Genomic DNA, 20,314 nt, shown 5'->3' on the forward strand with positions numbered 1-20,314 from the left:
CATATATTATTTTATATATATACATAAAATATATATAATTATATATACATAAAATATATATAATTATACATATACATTATATATATACACACACACACATTAAAAAAATTTATTTATTTATTTATTTATTTATTTATTTTTGAGATGGAGTTTCGCTCTTGTTACCCAGGCTGGAGTGCAATGGCGCGATGTCGGCTCACCGCAACCTTCGCCTCCTGGGTTCAGGCAATTCTCCTGCCTCAGCCTCCTGAGTAGCTGGGATGACAGGCACGCGCCACCATGCCCAGCTAATTTTTTTGTATTTTTAGTAGAGACGGGGTTTCACCATGTTGACCAGGATGGTCTCGATCTCTCAACCTCGTGATCCACCCGCCTCGGCCTCCCAAAGTGCTGGGATTACAGGCTTGAGCCACCGCGCCCGGCCTTATTTTATTTTTTTTTAAAGTAGAGACAGGGTTTCACCGTGTTAGACAGGATAGTCTCGATCTCCTGACCTTGTGATCCACCCACCTCTGCCTCCCAAAGTGATGGGATTAAAGGCATAAGCTACCATACCCAGTCACAGTTTCTTAAAGGAGGACAATAATGAAGTGTGTCTCATTGATTTGAGTCTTCCTTTCATGAAAGATTTCTTCGCAGCATGCAATGCTGTTTGATACTGTTTTACCCAGAGCAGAACTTCCTCTAAAATCAGAGTATCCTCTCAACCCCTGCCACGCTTTATAACTGAGTTTATAAAGAAATAGTATAAATCCTTTATCATCAGTTCAACAGTGTTCATGGAATCTTTATCAGAAATACATTCCATCTCAGGAAACCACTTTCTTTGCTCATCCTAAGAAGCAATTCCCTTCAAGTTTGATCATGAGATTGCAGCAATTCAGTCACACCTTCAGGCTCCACTTCTAAGTCCAGTTCTCTTGCTATTTCCATCACACTTGCAGTTACTACCTCCACTGGTCTTGAATCCCTCAAAATCATCCTTGAGGGTTGGATTCCACTTCTTCCAAAATCCTGTTGATTTTTATATCTTGACCTCTTCCTATGAATTACAAATGTTCTTCTACATTTTTTTTTTTTTTTTTTTTTTTGAGACGGAGTTTCGCTCTTGTTACCCAGGCTGGAGTGCAGTGGCACGATCTCGGCTCACCGCAACCTCCGCCTCCTGGGTTCCGGCAATTCTCCTGCCTCAGCCTCCTGAGTAGCTGGGATTACAGGCACGCGCCACCATGCCCAGCTAACTTTTTTGTATTTTTAGTAGAGACGGGGTTTCACCATGTTGACCGGGATGGTCTCGATCTCCTGACCTCGTGATCCACCCGTCTCGGCCTCCCAAAGTGCTGGGATTACAGGCTTGAGCCACCGCGCCCAGCCGAGGAATTACAAATGTTCTTAATGATCTCTAGCATGGTGAATCCTTTCCAGAAGTTTTCAATTGACTTTGCCCAGGTTCATCACAAGAATCACTACCTAAGACAGTTTTACCCTTTCAAAAAGTATTTTCTAAATAAGACCTGAAAAATTACTCCTTGATCCATGAGATGCAGAAGGAATGTTACGTTAGCAGGCATGAAAACAACATTAATTTCCTCAATATTTCCATCAGCACTCTTGGGTGACTCCGTGCACTGTCAGTGAGCAGTAATATTTTGAAAGGAATATATATATTTTTCTGAGCAGTTGGTCTCAACAGTGGGCTTAAAATATTCAGTAAACCATTCTGTAAACAAATGTGCTGTCATCCAGGAGTCGTCATCCCCTTTACAGAGCACAGGCAAAGTAGATTTAGCATCTTTTTTTTTTTTTTTTGAGACAATCTTACTCTGTTGCCCAGGCTGGAGTGCAGTGGTGCAATCTCGGCTCACTACAACCTCTGCCTCCCAAATTCAAGCAATTCTTCTGCCTCAGCCTCCCAAGTAGGTGGGATTACAAGCACCCACCACCACACCCAGCTAATTTTTTATATTTTTTAGTAGAGATGAGGTTTTGCCAAGTTGGCCAGGCTGGTCTTGAACTGCTGACCTCAGGTAATCCACCTGCCTCAGCCTCCCAAAGTGCTGGGATTAGAGGCATGAGCCACCATGCCTGGCCGATTTAGCAGAATCCTTAAGGGCTCTAGGATTTTCAGAATGGTAAAAGAGCACTGGCTTCAACTTCAAGCCACCAGCTGCATTAGCCCCTAACAAGAGAGTCAGCCTACCCTTTGAAGCTTTGAGCTCGGGCACTGACATCTCTCTAACTATAAAAGTCCTACATGGCATCTTCTTTCAACAGAAAGCTGTTTTGCCTACACTGAAGATCTGTTGTTGAGTACAGCCTTCATCAAGGATCTTAGCTAGATCTTCTGGATACCTTGCTGCAGCTTCTACATCAGCACTTGTAGCTTTACTTTGCACTTTTTTTTTTTTTTTTTTTTTTTTTTTTTTTTGAGACGGAGTTTTACTCTTGTTACCCAGGCTGGAGTGCAATGGCGCGATCTCGACTCACCACAACCTCCGCCTCCCGGGTTCGGGCAATTCTCCTGCCTCAGCCTCCTGAGCAGAGCTGGGATTACAGGCACGCGCCACCATGCCCAGCTAATTTTTTGTATTTTTAGTAGAGACAGAGTTTCCCCATGTTGACCAGGATGGTCTCGATCTCTTGACCTCGTGATCCACCCGCCTTGGCCTCCCAAAGCGCTGGGATTACAGGCTTGAGCCACCGTGCCCGGCCACTTTGCACTTTTATCTCAGGGAGCCTTTTCTTAAGCCTCACGCATCAACTTCTGCTAGCTTCAAATTTCTCTTCTGCAGCTTCCTCACCTCTCAGCCTTCACAGAATTGAGTGGGGGCCTTGTTCTGGATTAGGCTTTGGCTTAAGATAATGTTGTGGCTGATTTATATTCTCTCCAGACCACTCAAATTTTCTCTGTATCAGCAATATGGCCATTTTGCTTTCTTATCATTTGTGTATTCACTGCAGTTGCACTTTTAATTTTCTTCAAGAACTTTTTCTTTGCATTCAAACTTGGCTGTTTGGTGCAAAGGCCTAGCTTTCAGCCGGTCTCAGTTTTGACATGCCTTCCTCACTAAGCTTAATGATTTCTATCTAGCTTTTGATTTAAAGTGAGACATGTGCAACTCTTCACTTTAATACTTAGAAGCCATTGTAGGGTTTTTTGTTTTGTTTTGTTTTTGAGACAGAGTCTTACTCCACCACCCAGGTTGGAGTGCAGTGGCCAATGTAAGCTCACTGCAACCTCAGCCTCCCAGGTTCAAGAAATTCTCTTGCCTCAGCCTCCTGAGTAGTTGGGATCACTGGCATCCGCCACCACATCTGACTAATTTGTGTGTTTTGTTTTTGTTTTTTTTTAAGTAGAGATGGAGTTTCACCATGTTGGCCAGGCTGGTCTCCTGACCTCAAGTGATCCACCCGCCTTGGCCTCCCAAAGTGCTGGAAATACAGGAGTGAGCCATCACCCCGACCCCACTGTAAGGTTATTAACTGGCCTAATTTCAATATTGTTGTGTCTTAGAGGATAGCGAGGCCCAAGAAGAGGAAGAGAGATGGAGGAATGGCCAGTGAGAGAGGTCAGAACATATACATATATCAATTAAGTTCACCATCTTATCTAGGTGCATTTCATTTTGCCACAAAACAATCACAATATTGGCAGGCACAGTGGCTCACGCCTATAATCTCAGCACTTTGGGAGGCCGAGGTGAGCAGATCACTTGAGTTTAGGAGCTCAAGACCAGCCTGGACAACACGGCAAAACCTCGTCTCTACAAAAAATACAAAAACTAGCTGGGCACAGTGGCACACGCCTGTAGTCCCCAACTACTCAGGAAGCTGAGGTGGAAGGACTACTTGAGACTGGAAGGTGGAGGTTGCAGTGGGCCAAGATCATAACACTGCACTCCAGCCTGAGTGACAGAGTGAGACCCTGTCTCAAAAATAAATAAATAAATAATAAAAAACAAACAATCACAATAGTAACATCAAGACTAGGCACAGTGGCTGAAACCTGTAATCTCAGGGATCTGGGAGGCCAAGCCAAAAGGATTGATTGAGCCCAGGAGTTCAAGACTAGCCTGGCCGACATAATGAGATCCCACCTCTAAAAAATTTTTTAAATTAAAAATTAGCTAGGCAGGTACCTGTAGTCCTACTGGGGAGGCTAAGGTAGAAGAATTGCTCAAGCCCAGGAGTTCAAGGCTACAGTGAGCTGTGATCACATTGCTGCACTCCAACCTGGGCAACAGAGCAAGACTCTTTCTCCAAAAAAAAAAAAAAAGTAACGTCAAAGGTCACTGATCACAGATCACCAAAACAGATATAATAATGAAAAAAATCTGAACTATTCCAAGAATTAACCAAAATATAACACAGAGACACAAAGTGAGCACATGCTGTTGGAAAAATGACGCCAACAGTCTTTATTGCCACAATCCTTCAATTTGTCAAAACTGCATTATCTGCAAAGCACAATAAAGCAAAGCACAATAAAGCAAAGCACAATAAAACAAGGTATGCCTGTACATGTCCTGGATCACAATTGAGGTTAAGCATCTTTTCAGACTTATTGGCCATTCTTGTTTCTTTTTACTCTTTAATGTTTATATCATCTGCCCCTTTTTCTATTGGGTAATAGGTCTTTTTCTTATTGGTCTGTAGGTGCTCTTTAAATATTCATGATATTAGTGATCTCTCAGTGATATGCACTGCAAATGTCTTCTTCAAGTTTGGCTTAAATGTGTGAATCTTTGTCTTTAGGGTTTGTGTTTTGTGCATCTTGCTTAAGACATTCTTCCCCTTTCCAATATTATAAAGATAGTCTCCTAGCCAGGCATGGTGGCTCATGCTTATAATCCCAGCACTTTGGGAGGCAGAGGTGGGCGGATCACAAGGTCAAGAGATCGAGACCACCCTGGCCAACATGGTGAAACCCCATTTCTACTAAAAATACAAAAATTAGACGGGTGTGGTGGCGCGTGCCTGTAATCCCAGCTACTCAGGAGACTGAGGCAGGAGAATCGCTTGAACTTGAGAGATGGAGATTGCAGTGAGCCAAGATTGCACCACTGCACTCCACCCTGGTGACAGAGCAAGACTCTGTCTCAAAAGAAAAAAAAGATAGTCTCCTGTATTTCTTTTTAGTAGTTTTGCTTTATGCATTTAGGTCATTAATCCACCTGAAATTGATTTTTGTATATGGCATAAAGCAGGATCTTATTTTCTTTTTGCCATTTGGATTACCAATTGTCTCAGTACACTTTCCTGAATGGGTCATTCTTTCCTCATTAATTTGTAAGATCACCTCTTGCCATACCATAATTTTTCATATATGAATAGGTCTGCTAATAAACTATTATTCCACTGCTCTGTGTTCATCCCTCTCATCTAAGGCTTAATATTGCAATCATCATAATCACTCAATTGAACTGCACACTAGAATCTGGAGAGCACTTTCAAATCCACTTTCCAATTCAGACCTCAAAATGGTCCTATGAGTTAGGTACTACTATTCATATCTGTCTGGATGAAGAGCCTGAGGTTCACAAAGGTTAAGGGAATCATGGTCACCAGAGAGTTAAATCTAAGAACACGGAACCAATCTCATGTGTTCAGTTAGCACTCATTCCACCAGACTCCGTTAGGTAAGGACAGAAACAGTATCTTTTAAACAGCTTTCAAATACAGCTACGCACTCTGTTTACAACACCCAAAACAAACATGCCCCTTGTAAATAAACCAGTGCTTTAACAACTACGTTTATTGGGACAAACATGTTCATTATACTCATTTGAAAGTAAATTCTATTTTTTTTTTTTTTTTTTTTTTTTGAGACGGAGTTTCGCTCTTGTTACCCAGGCTGGAGTGCAATGGCGCGATCTCGGCTCACTGCAACCTCCGCCTCCTGGGTTCAGGCAATTCTCCTGCCTCAGCCTCCTGAGTAGCTGGGATTACAGGCACACGCCACCATGCCCAGCTAATTTTTTGTATTTTTAGTAGAGACGGGGTTTCACCAAATTGACCAGGATGGTCTCGATCTCTCGACCTTGTGATCCACCCGCCTCGGCCTCCCAAAGTGCTGGGATTACAAGCTTGAGCCACCGCGCCCGGCCAGTAAATTCTATTTTAAAAGTAACCCTGCCTTAGCTGGCCTCTATGCTGCTCAGGCATAGGCAAGGCCACCACCATTTCTCCTCACATCAGCCATGTTCTCTCATAGTCACTAGCCCTGCAGCTCCAAAGACAGAATAGAGATGTGACAACTGGACAGTTCCCTGTGTCAGGAAGGAGGAAAACAGAGCCAGTGCCTCCAAACTGGAACTTAACACTTTAAAACTCACACATTAGTTGTGGGACATGCTACAGAAAGCAGGGAGTGTTAAAATGCTGTCCAAGAACCCCACACCTAGCTTAATGACAGACAAGAGTAGGTACTCCATAAATGATTTTTACTGAATAAATAAATGAAGTCCTTCATCGAGAGCCAGAACCACTGGTTTCTTTTTCTTTTTCTTTTTTAAATAACAAATCTGCACATGTATAACCACTGGTTTCAACAGGCCCTGCATAGACCAATCAGCTAAAATGAAAAAAGAAAAAAAAAAAAAAAAAAAAAGAAAGCAGCCACTGACATTCAGAAGCAAGCACAGCCCTCATAGCCAGGCCATGTTATTCTCCTATGGGACCTAAACAATCTTACAAAATACCAACCTCAGACAAGGTTACTCTGAAATCCTCATAAAATGAGACAAAGGCCATTTCAGTTTTGTTTTAAGCAGACAAACACATAGTGACTATGCCATCCACGAAATACCAAACACCCTTTGGCCAAATTGAGTGACTGCTACTCCTCTGGCAATTATAGGTTTGTTCTTCAACTAGTCTCCCTTCCATACAGATAAGATTTATTCAGATACTCAAACACAAAACTCCGGTATTTTCTTACAGGATCTTATCTGAAGTGAAACCCGACCTCCTTAACCCTCCCCTCCCCTAATCACCAACACCCAAATCCTATAATCAGTTCTAACACTCTCCTAATGAAACACCCCAGGGTTCCTCATGGACTGTGCTCTCTCTTGATGCAATGAGCAATAAACCCAACTTGTTTTACTACAGGTGTGTTCCTAGTGGTCTGTGGGCATTGACATGCCTTGAGTCAGAGATTACAAGTGTCTAAAAGTGTATGCCTTTATCTTTCCGGAATGTTCTCCCAGTTTTAGTTTGACAAAAATAATTCTCATTTCTGAAAGTCACCTCTATCTAAATGAAAGAAAGGTAACAAATTCGTTTAACACCAGGTACCTGGTTCAACATCCAACTCCAATTCTACCAATAAACATACTCTTAAACAAAACTTTTTGTGTATATGATATGCCTCCTCCTAGATAGCATGCCCTTGAAAAGCTGAGTCTGACTCATCTTTGTACATCTGTACTACCTGACATGTATTAGAGGATTTCTTTCATGAATGTTAGTAACATGTTACTTTTTTTTTTTGAAATGGAGTTTCGCTCTTGTTACCCAGGCTGGAGTGCAATGGCGCGATCTCGGCTCACTGCAACCTCCGCCTCCTAGGTTCAGGCAATTCTCCTGCCTCAGTCTCCTGAGTAGCTGGAATTACAGGCACGCACCACCATGCCCAGCTAATTTTTTGTATTTTTTCAGTAGAGACGGGGTTTCACCATGTTGACCAGGATGGTCTCGATCTCTTGACCTCGTGATCCACCCGCCTCGGCCTCCCAAAGTGCTGGGATTACAGGCTTGAGCCACCGTGCCCAGCCCCACATGTTACTTTTAAACTAATAATATTGAAATATGGGTGCCTCTAAACTACATGTGTGAAACCCCAGAACAAAAACAAAAAAAAACAAGGGTGAAAAAATGATTTATTTTTCCCCAAAATTTTTTAGATGGTTCCTTTTTTTTTTTTTAAGATGGACTCTTGCTCTGTCGCCCAGTCTGGAGTGCAACGGTTCAATCTCGGCTCACTGAAATCTCTGCCTCACAGGTTCAAGGGATTCTCCTGCCTCAGCCTCCTGACTAGCTGGAATTACAAGCATGCACTGCCATGCCCAGCTAATTTCTGTATTTTTAGTAAAGACGGGGTTTCTCCATGTTGGTCAGGCTGGTCTCGAACTCCCGACCTCAGATGATCCTCCTTTCTTGGCCTTCCAAGGTGCTGGGATTACAGGTGTGAGCCACCACTCCTGACCTGTTCTGTACTTTTTTATTGACTACTGGCAGAACCCTCTCTAGATGGGGACTTTGTTCCCCATCTACAAAACATTTTGTTTGTTTTTTCCTATTCTGTTAAAGCACCCCGGAGCAGGAAAAGGAAACAGCACAGAACATTCATTCATACTCTGACCCCAAATTATAATCTCAGTCTGGATGAACACCTTAAACGGCACACCATGCAATGTCACAGCCTATTTAAAGGCATTCTGGTCACTACTGTCTTCATCTTTCAACAGGAAACGGTTTATATTCCAGAAGCAAAGATTATATTAAATTCACCAAATTCATGTCGACACTCAGAAAGCACCTTTGACTGCTTCAGAAGCAGAGGAAGTTAAAAGGAGTGAAAAAGTTACGAAGTGCCACCGATGTCAAGGGGAAGTTTCCAATAAGGATGACTGTAGAAAGAACCTTCCAGAGGCTGGGCGCGGGGGCTCATACCTGTAATCCCAGAATTTTGGGAGGCTGAGGCGCGTGGATCACCTGAGGTCAGGTCGAATCCAGCCCGGCCAAAATGGTGAAACCTGTTTCTACTAAAAATACAAAAATTAGCTGGGTGTGGTGCTTTGCGCCTGTAATCCCAGCTACTCAGGAAGCTGAGGCAGAAGAATCGCTTGAACCCAGAAGAAGGTGGTTGCAGTGAGTTGAGATTACCCCATTGCAGTCCTGCCTGGGCGACAAGAGCAAAAGTCCACCTCAAAAAAAAAAAGAAAAGAAAAGAAAAAAAGAACATTCCAGACTTAAAACCAGTTTCTCAAAGACCAGAATCTTTAGTTTGGACAGAGACATCAGGATTCACAGGTCCTGGAGTCTCCACTACTAGTGGCCTCCAGCTTCCTTACATAGAGGGTCAAGGAGCTCAAATTATAAATGCTTCACGTAACTCAAGAAATTTTTAAGTTCTCCGTGCAACTCAGCAAACCTGAGCTCACAGCCTTCAGAACAGAGGGGGAAATCACTTCCTCGAGCTCTAGTGAATTTTAAAATCAAAAGTAATGAGAATAATTTCCACCACCGAGCGCTCGTGAGGTGGGTGTGGCCCCCACCCCCTCGCCCCTCCCCCACCCCCCGCAGCGCCCGGCCTCGGGAACGTCCGCGGGGCCCAGCTGGACCTCTCCGGCCAGTAGCAGACGTCCGGCCACGGTCCGGCAGACCGCTGTCACAACTGCACCCGTGACCCAACGAGCTCATCCCACATCTCGAAGGGCCTCAGCCAACTCGAACCCCGACGGCCAGGCAACCAGGGCCGGGCTTGGGCTCCACGAAGGCCGCAGACCGCGAACAAAGAAGAGGCCGGGAGTAGCCCGAGAGGCCCGGGCCGAGCTCTCTGAGCATCCGAAGGTACCTGCAGCCCTCGCGGGGTTGTGCTCCCCGCCCGGGATCTGCGGGTGAGCCTCGACAAGCGCCAGCACGCCGTGAACGCACCGCGTCGCGGATCTTGATGGCGCACTGCAGGCTCTCCGGCGCGCACACGGACAAAGGGGGCAGGGGTCCTGGCGGGTACCCGGAGCCGCCATCCCGCGCGCTTCCCGCCGCCCGGACCCGGCTTTTACCTGTACGTCACTCAGCTCCACGCGCAGATACAGCTCGCGGTGTCGCTGAGCCCAGTAGACATGCGGCGTCAACACCTGATTCTCCATGGCCACACTGCCCAGGGCGCGGGGCGGCTCGGCTTGCTCGGCTTGCTGCGCCACGGTGCCTCAGGTATGCTCGGCGGGCCCGAGCCGAAAGCAGGCCTCAAACCCCCGCGCTCCTGAGAGCCCGCAGCCCGGCGCCTCAAGACACCCGAAGCTCGCGGGCCGCACCTGCGCAGTGACGCGCCGGGATGGCGGCGGCGCCAGCCGGGGGCCTTGGCGCGAGGCGGGCGGGGGCGGGAAAGGGGCGGGCCCTGGCACTGTGTGACGCCGCAGCTCACCCCGGCCGCCAGGGGAATTGGAATCAGCGGGTGGTCAGCTCTCCCCACTCGTTTTCAGGGAGATGCTTTAAAATGGAAGAGGCTGGAGACCTTACAGAGGACCGATCAGCATGGGGAAGGGTTTGAGACTGGGGTTTCTGGAAGGTCCTTCCCATTCTGTGTACTGAGCGCCTACTGTGTGCGTGGGTTTCAAAGCTAAATACTGGAACAACAGAAGTGAGACACACCGTTCCTTCTGTCTTAGAACTCCCAGTCTATTAAGAGATGCAAGTAATTACAGACAAAATGACGATAATAATGGTGATAGGGGACACAGTGTATTACTGGCGTGGAAGAGTGTTCCAAGAAGGGAAAATAAAGACCAAAGCAGCGCTGCCCAATGAAACTTGGTGATGATGGAAATATTGCACACTGCGCTCTTGGTGATGATGGAAATGTTGCACATTGCGCTCTTTAATACGGTAGCCACTAGCCACATGAGGCTTTTGAGTACTTGAAATGTGGTTAGTGAGACTGAATAACTGAATTTTCAATTTAATTCACTTATCATTTAAATTTAAATAGTCATATTATTGGTGGCTATTCTATTGGACAGTGCAAGAGACTGTCTCAAAAAAATAGGACTCTCAAACTAGAGACAACACTCATTTATGTCTTACTTAAACTGGCTTGTCTGTATCCGCTTTCATCCTCAAGTTCTTCTACGGCGAAGAATTTAGTGGAAAGCAATGTTTGTATGAAAACTAGAACTCTGGGCCAAAAATGGAACTCATATTCAATCCTGTTAGCTTCCATTTATTTAGCAAAGTGTTTCTCTTAGCACCCATTTGTTTAGCAGAGGGATCTAACAATGGACAGAAAGTCTGCTAGCTCTCCAGAACCATTTGGCTCAAGAGTGGACAATATATATAAATTATAGAGAGTTTTCATATAATGAATGTGCTGAGCTCACAGTTTATGACGATGGGAACTGAGGGCCCCCTGGGAACCATCGTCAGACATTTGAGAGGCAATCCTTGAGAACGGGATGGTGAATTGTGAGTAGGAATTTGACCGAGGAAGAAGCGGGTACGCCGTGGAAGCACAGGACGCTTGCTTCGTTCAAGGGTGAAAAGATGTGGGCCGGGCGCGGTGGCTCACACGTGTAATCCCAGCACTTTGGGAGGACGAGGCAGGAGGATAGTTGGAGCCCAGGAGTTCGAGACCAGCCTGGGCAAAATGGCAATGCCCCATCTCTACAAAAAATACAAAAGTTAGCAGAGCGTGGTTGGCGCGCCGCTATGGTCCCCGCTACTCCGGAGGCAGAGGTGGAAGGATTGCTTGAGCCCAGGAGGCGAGATGCCACTGCACTCCAGCTTGGGCAGAGTGAGGCCCTGTCTTACAACTGAAAAGAGAGAGAGAGGGATGTAGGAGGCCCTGCTGCTAGGGATTAAAGGCATAGAGTATGAGAAAGGACGCCCTGGTGCATTAGCAAAGTCATTGTTTGCATTACTGAGGTGCCTGTACTGCAACCCACAGTCACGTGGGAGCCAAGGAAGTCTGTTAACATGGAGATTAAAATCAAATGTGCTCAGCAACAAAGACCTGTCAGAGAGTAGGAGGAGCAGGTAGTAGGCAAACCAGCTGGACCAATGCAATCTGCCAAGTATGAGATGATCAAAGCAGTAACCTTGACAGTCTTGAATTTTAAAAATAAAATGTTTTTCAAAAATAAAATATTTTTTAATGATGAAGATATTTTATTGCATTGTGTTTAGTACAATGCAGATTCAATATGGGGCACTTTTTTAAAAAATTGAGCCAGGCACGGTGGCTCATGCCTGTAATCCTAGCACTTTGGGAGGCTGAGGTGGGTGGATCACCTGAGGTCAGGAGTTCAAGACCAGCCTAGCCATCATAGTGAAACCCCATTAAAAAAAAAAAAAATCGAAATGTAGTTTACATACGGAACATAGGAAAATCTAAAATGTTCAGTTTCAGCTGAATTTTTACATATGTTTATATTCATGTAACTATCACCTAGATTAAGATCTGGAATATTTCCAGTATCCCAGAGGTTATTTCATATTAAAATATATTTGTCTCTCAATAATTACTATCCTGATATATCACCACAGAGTAGTTTTTGTCTGTTCTGTTCTTGAATTTCATATAAATGGAATCTACAGTGTCTGGTTTCTTTCATCAACATAATGTGTATGAGATTTATCCATGTTGCTGAGTAAATCAGTAATTCATTCTCTTTTTTTTTTTTTTTTTTTTTTTTTTTGAGACGGAGTTTTTGCTCTTGTTACCCAGGCTGGAGTGCAATGGCACGATCTCGGCTCACCGCAACCTCTGCCTCCTGGGTTCAGGCAATTCTCCTGCCTCAGCCTCCTGAGTAGCTGGGATTACAGGCACGCACCACCACGCCCAGCTAGTTTTTTGTGTTTTTAGTAGAGACGGGGTTTCACCATGTTGACCAGGATGGTCTCGATCTCTCCACCTCGTGATCCACCCGCCTCGGCCTCCCAAAGTGCTGGGATTACAGGCTTGAGCCACCGCGCCTGGCAGTAATTCATTCTCGTTTAGTTTTTGGTTTTGCTCTGTAGTAGTTTACTGTATGAATATACCACAAATTATTTATCCATTCTCCTATTGATGGATATTTGTGTTGTTTCTGGTTTTTTTGTTTGCTGTTTTTGTTTTTGAGATAGAGTTTCCCTTTTGTTGCCCAGGTTGGAATGCAATGGCACAATCTTACTGCAACCTCCACTTTTTGGGTTCAAGCACTTCTCCTGCCTCACGCTTCCAAGTTGCTGGGATTACAGGCATGTGCCAACACCCCCGGCGGCTATTTTTGTATTTTTAGTAGGGCATGGGTTTTTCCATGTTGGTCAGGCTGGTCTTGATCTGCCTGCCTCAGGCTCCCAACGTGCTGGGATTACAGGCGTGAGCCACTGTGCCCAGTCTGTTTCTAGTTTTTAGTTATTATAGATAAAGCTACTCTGAATATTTGGTCTTTCAGGGATATATGCTCTTAATTCTCTTGAAATAAATACCTATGAAGAGAATTGCCGTGTTACATAGATGTATGATTAGCTTTAGTAGGTACTGCTAAGCAATTTTACAAAGTGTTTTCATCAATTTACATTCCCACAACAATGTCTGAACACTCTAGTTGCTTTATATCCTTGGTATTTTCAGTCTTTGAAATTTAATTTTATGTATGTATTTACTTATTTTAGAGACAGAGTCTTGCTCTGTTGTCCTGGCTGGAGTGCGTTGGCGAAAAGTTGGCTCATTACAACCTCTGCCTCCCTCGTTCAAGTGATTCTCCTGCCTCAGCCTCCCAAGTAGCTGCGATTACAGGCGTGTGCCAACAGGCCTGGCTAATTTGTGTATTTTTTGTAGAGATGGGTTTTCGCAGTGTTGGTCAGGCTGGTCTCAAACTCCTAGGCTCAAGTGGTCTCAAACTCCTGACCTCAGGTGATCTACCCTCCTCAGCCTCACAAAGTGCTAGGATTACAGGCACGAGCCACTGTGCCTGGCCAATTTTTGTACTTTTTGTTGAGATAGGGTCTCACTACTTTTCTCAGGCTGGTCTCGAACTCATGGGTTCAAGCAATCATTCTGCCTCAGTCTCCCAAAGTGCTGGAACCACAGGAATGAGCCACTGTGCCTGGCTTCTTTTTTTGTTATTACAGGTTGGTTTGAACTACACCCTAAAAAGGGGGAAAGTATCAGGGGGAAGTGGAAAAACAAACCGTAGACCACCATATCCTCTAATCAATGGCTGTTAGTATATGTACTACATGCTTATGATTCTTTTCCTCACCTAGATTATAAACCTCCCTGGAGCACAGATCAGCTCCTTTTGGTATCCTGTAGTATCTAACACAATGTGCTTCAGAAAGTAGATGTTTAAAACATATTTGTTGATGATGATACCCAGTGCTAGATACCGATGGTTTTGCATTAACCCGGCCATGCTATCTCATTCACACCTCATGTGCTAGATAGCTTGTCTTTTCCTAATGGGTTCCTAGAGTGCAGGGCAGCAGAAAACCAGGTGGGGTTTGTCAAGCACACAAACGACTTAGCAAGACCACGGCCTCACTGATTCAGCCAGTAAAGATACAGTGACACTTTTAGATTCAGGTAGTTTATTACTTACATACAGTGCAAAAGGAAGAATGCACAAAGGTGATAGCTGCTTGTGATCCTTGTCTCATACATCAAAAATGACAATACAGTTGACTTTGTATCTGTGGGTTCCGCATCTGGGATTCAATCTACCTCGAGTCAAAAGTATTTAGAAAAAAACTGAAATAAAAAATAATAATAGGCCGGGTGCGGTGGCTCACACCTATCATCCCAGCACTTTGGGAGGCCGAGGCGGGCAGATCACGAGGTCAAGAAATCAAGACCAGGCCGGGCGCGGTGGCTCAAGCCTGTAATCCCAGCACTTTGGGAGGCCGAGTCGGGTGGATCACGAGGTCGAGAGATCGAGACCATCCTGGTCAACATGGTGAAACCCCGTCTCTACTAAAAATACAAAAAATTAGCTGAGCATGGTGGCATGTGCCTGTAATCCCAGCTACTCAGGAGGCTGAGGCAGGAGAATTGCCTGAACCCAGGAGGCGGAGGTTGCGGTGAGCCGAGATCGCGCCATTGCACTCCAGCCTGGGTAACGAGAGCAAAACTCTGTCTCAAAAAAAAAAAAAAAAAAAAGAAATCAAGACCATCCTGGCCAACTTGGTGAAACCCCATCTCTACTAAAAAAATACAAAAATTAGCTGGGCATGGTGGCACGCACCTGTAGTCCCAGCTACTCGGGAGGCTGAGGCGGGAGAATTGCTTGAACCCAGGAGACGGAGGTTGCCGTGAGCCGAGATTGTGCCAGTGCACTCCAGCCTGGCACCTGGTGACAGAGTAACACTGTCTCAAAAAATAATAATAATAAATAATAATACAGGCCTGGTGCAGTGGTTTATGCCTGTAATCCCAGTGCTTTGGGAGGCCAAGGCAGGAGGATTGCTTGAGCCCAGGAGTTCAAGGCTACAATGAGCTATGATTGCCCTATTGCACTCCAGCCTGGTGACAGAGCGAGACTCCATCTCAAAAAAAAAAAAAAAAAAAAAAAAGCTGGGCGCGGTGGCTCAAGCCTGTAATCCCCGCACTTTGGGAGGCCGAGGCGGGTGGATCACGAGGTCAAGAGATCGAGACCAGGCCGGGCGCGGTGGCTCAAGCCTGTAATCCCAGCACTTTGGGAGGCCGAGGCGGGTGGATCACAAGGTCGAGAGATCAAGACCATCCCGGTCAACATGGTGAAACCCCGTCTCTACTAAAAATACAAAAAGTTAGCTGGGCATGGTGGTGCGTGCCTGTAATCCCAGCTACTCAGGAGGCTGAGGCAGGAGAATTGCTTGAACCCAGGAGGCGGAGGTTGCGGTGAGCCGAGATTGCGCCATTGCACTCCAGCCTGGGTAACAAGAGCGAAACTCCGTCTCAAAAAAAAAAAAACAGAGATCGAGACCATCCTGGTCAACATGGTGAAACCCCGTCTCTACTAAAGGTGCAAAAAATTAGCTGGGCATGGTGGCACGTGCCTGTAATCCCAGCTACTCCGGAGACTGAGGCAGGAGAATTGCCTGAACCCAGGAGGCGGAGATTGCGGTGAGCCGAGATCGCGCCATTGCACTCCAGCCTGGGTAACAAGAGTGAAACTCCGTCTCAAAAAAAAAAAAAAAAAAAAAAAATTAGCTAGGCATGGTGGCGAGCACCTGTAGTTCCATCCAGCTACTTGGGAGGCTAAGGCACAAGAATCACTTGAACCCGGGAGGCAAAGGTTGCAGTGAGCCGAGATCATACCACTGCACTCCAGTTTGGTGACAGAGCAAGACTCTGTCTCGAAATAAAGTAAAATAAAATAAATAAAATAAAATAAAATATAAAATGGGCTGGTGTGGTGGCTCACTCCTGTAATCCCAGCACTTTGGGAGGCTGAGGTGGGCGGATCACAAGATCAGGAATTTGAGCCTGGACAACATGGTGAAACCCCATCTCTACTAAAGATACAAAAAATTAGCCAGGCATGGTGGCAGGTGCCTGTAATTCCAGCTACTTGGGAGGCTGAGGCAGGAGAATCGGTTGAACCTGGGAGGCGGAGGTTGCCGTGAGCCGAGATTGTGCCATTGCACTCCAGCCTGGGAGACAGGGTGAGACTCTGTCTCAAAAAAAATAATAATTAAAATAAATAAATAAATAGCCAGATGTGGTAACGGGTGCTTGAAGTGCCAGCTACTCAGGAGGCTGAGGCAGGAGAATCGGTTGAACCCAGGAGGTGGAGGTTGTAGTGAGCCGAGATCGTGCCATTGCACTCCAGCCTGGGTGACAAAGGGACACTTCATCTCAATAAAATAAAATTAAAAAGTCAGCCAGGCAGAGTGGCTCACGACTGTAAGTAATCCCAGCACTTTGGGAGGCTGAGGCAGGTAGATTGCTTGAGGTCAGGAGTTCGAGACTGGCCTGGCCAATGTGGTGAAACCCCACCTCTACTAAAAATACAAAAATTAGTTGGGCGTGGTGATGGGCGCCTGGAACCCCAGATACTTGGAAGGCTTAGGTGGGAGAATTGCTTCAACCCAGGAGGTAGAGGTTGCAGTGAGCTGAGATACTGCCACTGCACTCCAGAACCTGGGTGATAGAGTGAGACTGTCACACACACACACACAATTAATATCTGAGAGTAGGATGTGCATAGGTTACATGCAAATACTATGCCATTTGATATCAGGGACTTGAGTACCGCTGATTTTAATATCTGCCAGGAGTCCTGGAACCAATCCCCTGCAGATACCAAGGGACAACTGAACTGAAACAAAAGGGCCCAGATGACTGCAACGTGAGTTGCGAGATACCCCATTGAACAGGAGCCAATTCTAGGCTGCGGCCAAATGACTTTTGTATTCAGCAGTACTATTCTGAGGGAGTGGGAAGAAAGCCCCACACCTCATCAGAAACTATGAGGAGAGGAGAAGCTGTCGAGCTTCTTCTCCTAGGGGAGGCTGCCTCCAGGTCCCTATCAGCCTCCTATTCTCTCCTTTTCTAGGAACATCACACAGCATTCTGCTAAGACTCAGAGACACTTCGATTCAAGTCTGTGCCTGTGTAGCTTATGTGGATACATGCAAGGTTGCCAGCGTTTCATGGTGGAGCTGTTTCTCTACAGCTTTCTCAGGATTTGAAAATAGGAATGAAAATCGGCTGGGCGAGGTGGCTCACAATGCAATCCCAGCACTTTGGGAGGCCAAGGTAGGTGGATCACTAGGTCAGGAGATCAAGACCATCCTGGCCAACATGGTGAAACGTCGTCTCTACTAAAAATACAGAAATTAGCTGGGTATAGTGGTGTGTGCCTGTAATCCCAGCTACTCTCGAGGCTGAAGCACAAGAATCAGTTGAATCCAGGAGGCAGAGGTTGCAGTGAGCTGAGATCACGCCACTGCACTCCAGCCTGGTGACAGAGTGAGACTTTGTCTCAAAAAAAAAAAAAAAAAAAAAAAAAAATACAATGGGTGTAGCAGCACGGACCTGTAGTTTCAGCTACTCTGGAGGCTGAGGCAGAAGAATTGCTTGAACGTGGCAGGCAGAGAAGTTGCAGTGAGCTGAGATCGCACCACTGCATTCCAGGAAGAAGAAAGTAAGAATGAAAATCAAGAAATCTGAATTCCAATCTAGTCAAATCTATAATGTCATCTGATATAAACAAGTATTTAAGTATTATCTCTCCACGGCTCTTTTTTAAAATGGGAGAAATTACATATTTTTAATTGTTTACTTTTAGGGGGAGGGGGCTCTGTATCTCTTCTTATTAGGCTATAAACTGCATCAAAGCAGGGGCTTTATCTACTTTGTTCACTACTGAGGCCCCACTGCTTAGAACAGTGACAGGTATAAGGCAGAGATTCAGCAGACACTTGTTGGATTAATGAAATGAAGTGCAAGATATATTTCTCCATATTTTTTTGTTTGTGTGTATGTTTATGTGCATTTAAAGCCTTTAAAATCTGCTCTCAGGTCATTTGGAGAAAATTAATAGAAGAGACCCAAGTTGTTTTTTTTTTTTTTTTTTTTTTTTTTTTGAGACGGAGTTTCGCTCTTGTTACCCAGGCTGGAGTGCAATGGTGCGATCTCGGCTCACTGCAACCTCCGCCTCCTGGGTTCAGGCAATTCTCCTTCCTCAGCCTCCTGAGTAGCTGGGATTACAGGCACGCGCCACCATGCCCAGCTAATTTTTTGTATTTTTAGTAGAGACGGGGTTTCACCATGTTCATCAGGATGGTCTCGATCTTTTGACCTCGTGATCCACCTACCTCGGCCTCCCAAAGTGCTGGGATTACAGGCTTGAGCCACCGCACCCGGCCAGTTTTTTTTTTTTTTTTTTTTTTTTTTTTGAGATGGAGTTTGGCTCTTGTTACCCAGGCTGGAGTGCAATGGCACGATCTTGGCTCACCGCAACCTCCGTCTCCTGGGTTCAGGCAATTCTCCTGCCTCAGCCTCCTGAGTAGCTGGGATTACAGGCACACGCCACCATGCCCAGCTAAATTTTTTTGTATTTTTAGTAGAGACGGGGTTTCACCATGTTGACCAGGATGGTCTCAATCTCTTGACCTCGTGATCCACCTGCCTCGGCCTCCCAAAGTGCTGGGATTACAGGCTTGAGCCACCGCGCCTGGCCTTTTTTTTTTCTTTTAAAGAGAGCTCAACTTTAAAAAGCATGAGGGAAGGCTCATTTAATATAAAAGTGAATAATTATATACTGCGGAGTGGAACATAGTATCCAAATGGATTTTTTATTACTGCTATTATAATAAATCCGAATGACACACAACTCTGACACATGGTTCTTTGTAATAATAGAAAATAGGGGAGGCCCAGCTTTTGCACTGTTTTTTTGTACATCTGCTACTCTCCCGGACATCTTCCTGGGTTCCTTGTTTCTCAACCAATATACAGTGTAGATCAGGAAAGAAACTGCAGGTGAAGGGACGTGCCTCTGGCTCTGATTATGACAAGTCATTCGCTTCTTTCCCCTAGACCCCAGTTTCTTCATTTTATGTGTTAGAGTGCATTTGTTTTGTTTTTGAGACAGTCTCACTCTGTCACCCAGGTTGGGGTGCAGTGGGGCAGGGGGGTGATCTTGGCTCACTGCCACTTCCACCTCCTGAGTTCAAGCCATTCTCCTGCCTCAGCCTCCCGAATAGTAGCTGGGATTGCAGGCGCCCGTCACCATGACAGGCTAAATTTTGTATTTTTGGTAGCGATGAGGTTTTGCCATGTTGGCCAGGCTGGTCTCGAACTCCTTACCTCAAGTGATCCACCCGCCTCGGCCTCCCAAAGTTCTGAGATTACAGGCGTGAGCCTCCACACCCAGCCGGTTTTCTTTAATTGCAATTAAGTGAAATGTAGAGGTAAAGAAGTTATGGCTCAGATAGATTGAGTGACCTGCTGAAAGATCACTAGTTAATATTAGAGACAAGTTTGGGACTCCAGGTTCATATTTCTTTCCACCACAACAATGAGACGCTCAGATCTCCCAAGTCCCTAGTTTTTTCCTCTTAATATTGTCTCATTGAGAGGGCAGGGATTTACTCTGGTTTGCTCCCAGCGTTTAAATCTCTCTCTGCCTGGCACACCGACAGGAATTTTGTCTGTTTTGAGCAGGCACTCAATATATATTTACTGAGTACAGACGCGCCACAGTTTGCCCTGTGACTTTGAGTAAGTCGCTGTTCCTTCCCGGATTTCATCTCTAAGCTCTGCTCGGCCCAGTCCCTACCCCGCAACTCCTTCGCTCCTCCGGCCAAGAGACGGCGCTATGGTGTTGCACCCCACCAAGCAGACAGCGGCGCCCTTCTTGGCCCGGCTGCGCCTTCGCCAGTCCGAGCGCGAGGAACCGGAAGTGCTGAAACCTCAGAGGCCGAGGCCGCCGCCGCTGCAGCTGCGGCCGTCTCTGAGTGCCGCGTTAGTCGCCTGGGTTTCCCCCGGCGGTGCCGCCGAGGAAGCCACTGCAGCCGGGACCGGAGTGGAAGCTGCGCAGCATGAAGCGGCGCAGGCCCGCTCCGTAGCGCGCGTCAGGACGGTCCGGGCGGGGCCGGGGGGGAAGGTGCAGTATCCGCC

The 20,314-nt window shown here is 45.9% G+C and overlaps 2 protein-coding genes across 4 annotated transcripts in view; one reads left to right on the forward strand and one right to left on the reverse strand.

The window, feature by feature from the left end:
- The window catches only part of HACD3 (3-hydroxyacyl-CoA dehydratase 3), a 42,898-nt gene extending 32,827 nt beyond the window's left edge, over positions 1 to 10,071 (reverse strand). Inside the window, exon 1 of one of the 2 annotated variants that reach the window (XM_010351623.2) lies at positions 9,789 to 10,071. In XM_010351623.2, the coding sequence (XP_010349925.1) occupies positions 9,789 to 9,875 (87 nt within the window). In that variant the 5' untranslated portion in view covers positions 9,876 to 10,071. The remainder of the gene's footprint in view (positions 1 to 9,788) is intronic. The other variant, XM_003940884.3, reaches the window with a different exon arrangement.
- Positions 10,072 to 20,090: 10,019 nt separating this feature from the next.
- Positions 20,091 to 20,314, forward strand: part of DPP8 (dipeptidyl peptidase 8) — an 83,241-nt gene continuing 83,017 nt past the window's right edge. For both annotated transcript variants that reach the window (XM_039468969.2, XM_039468971.2), the window contains exon 1: positions 20,091 to 20,300. The gene's annotated coding sequence lies outside the window, so the exon portion shown is untranslated. The remainder of the gene's footprint in view (positions 20,301 to 20,314) is intronic.

The sequence above is a fragment of the Saimiri boliviensis genome, chromosome 2 (genome assembly GCF_048565385.1).
Source record: "Saimiri boliviensis isolate mSaiBol1 chromosome 2, mSaiBol1.pri, whole genome shotgun sequence".
Taxonomy (NCBI): domain Eukaryota; kingdom Metazoa; phylum Chordata; class Mammalia; order Primates; family Cebidae; genus Saimiri; species Saimiri boliviensis.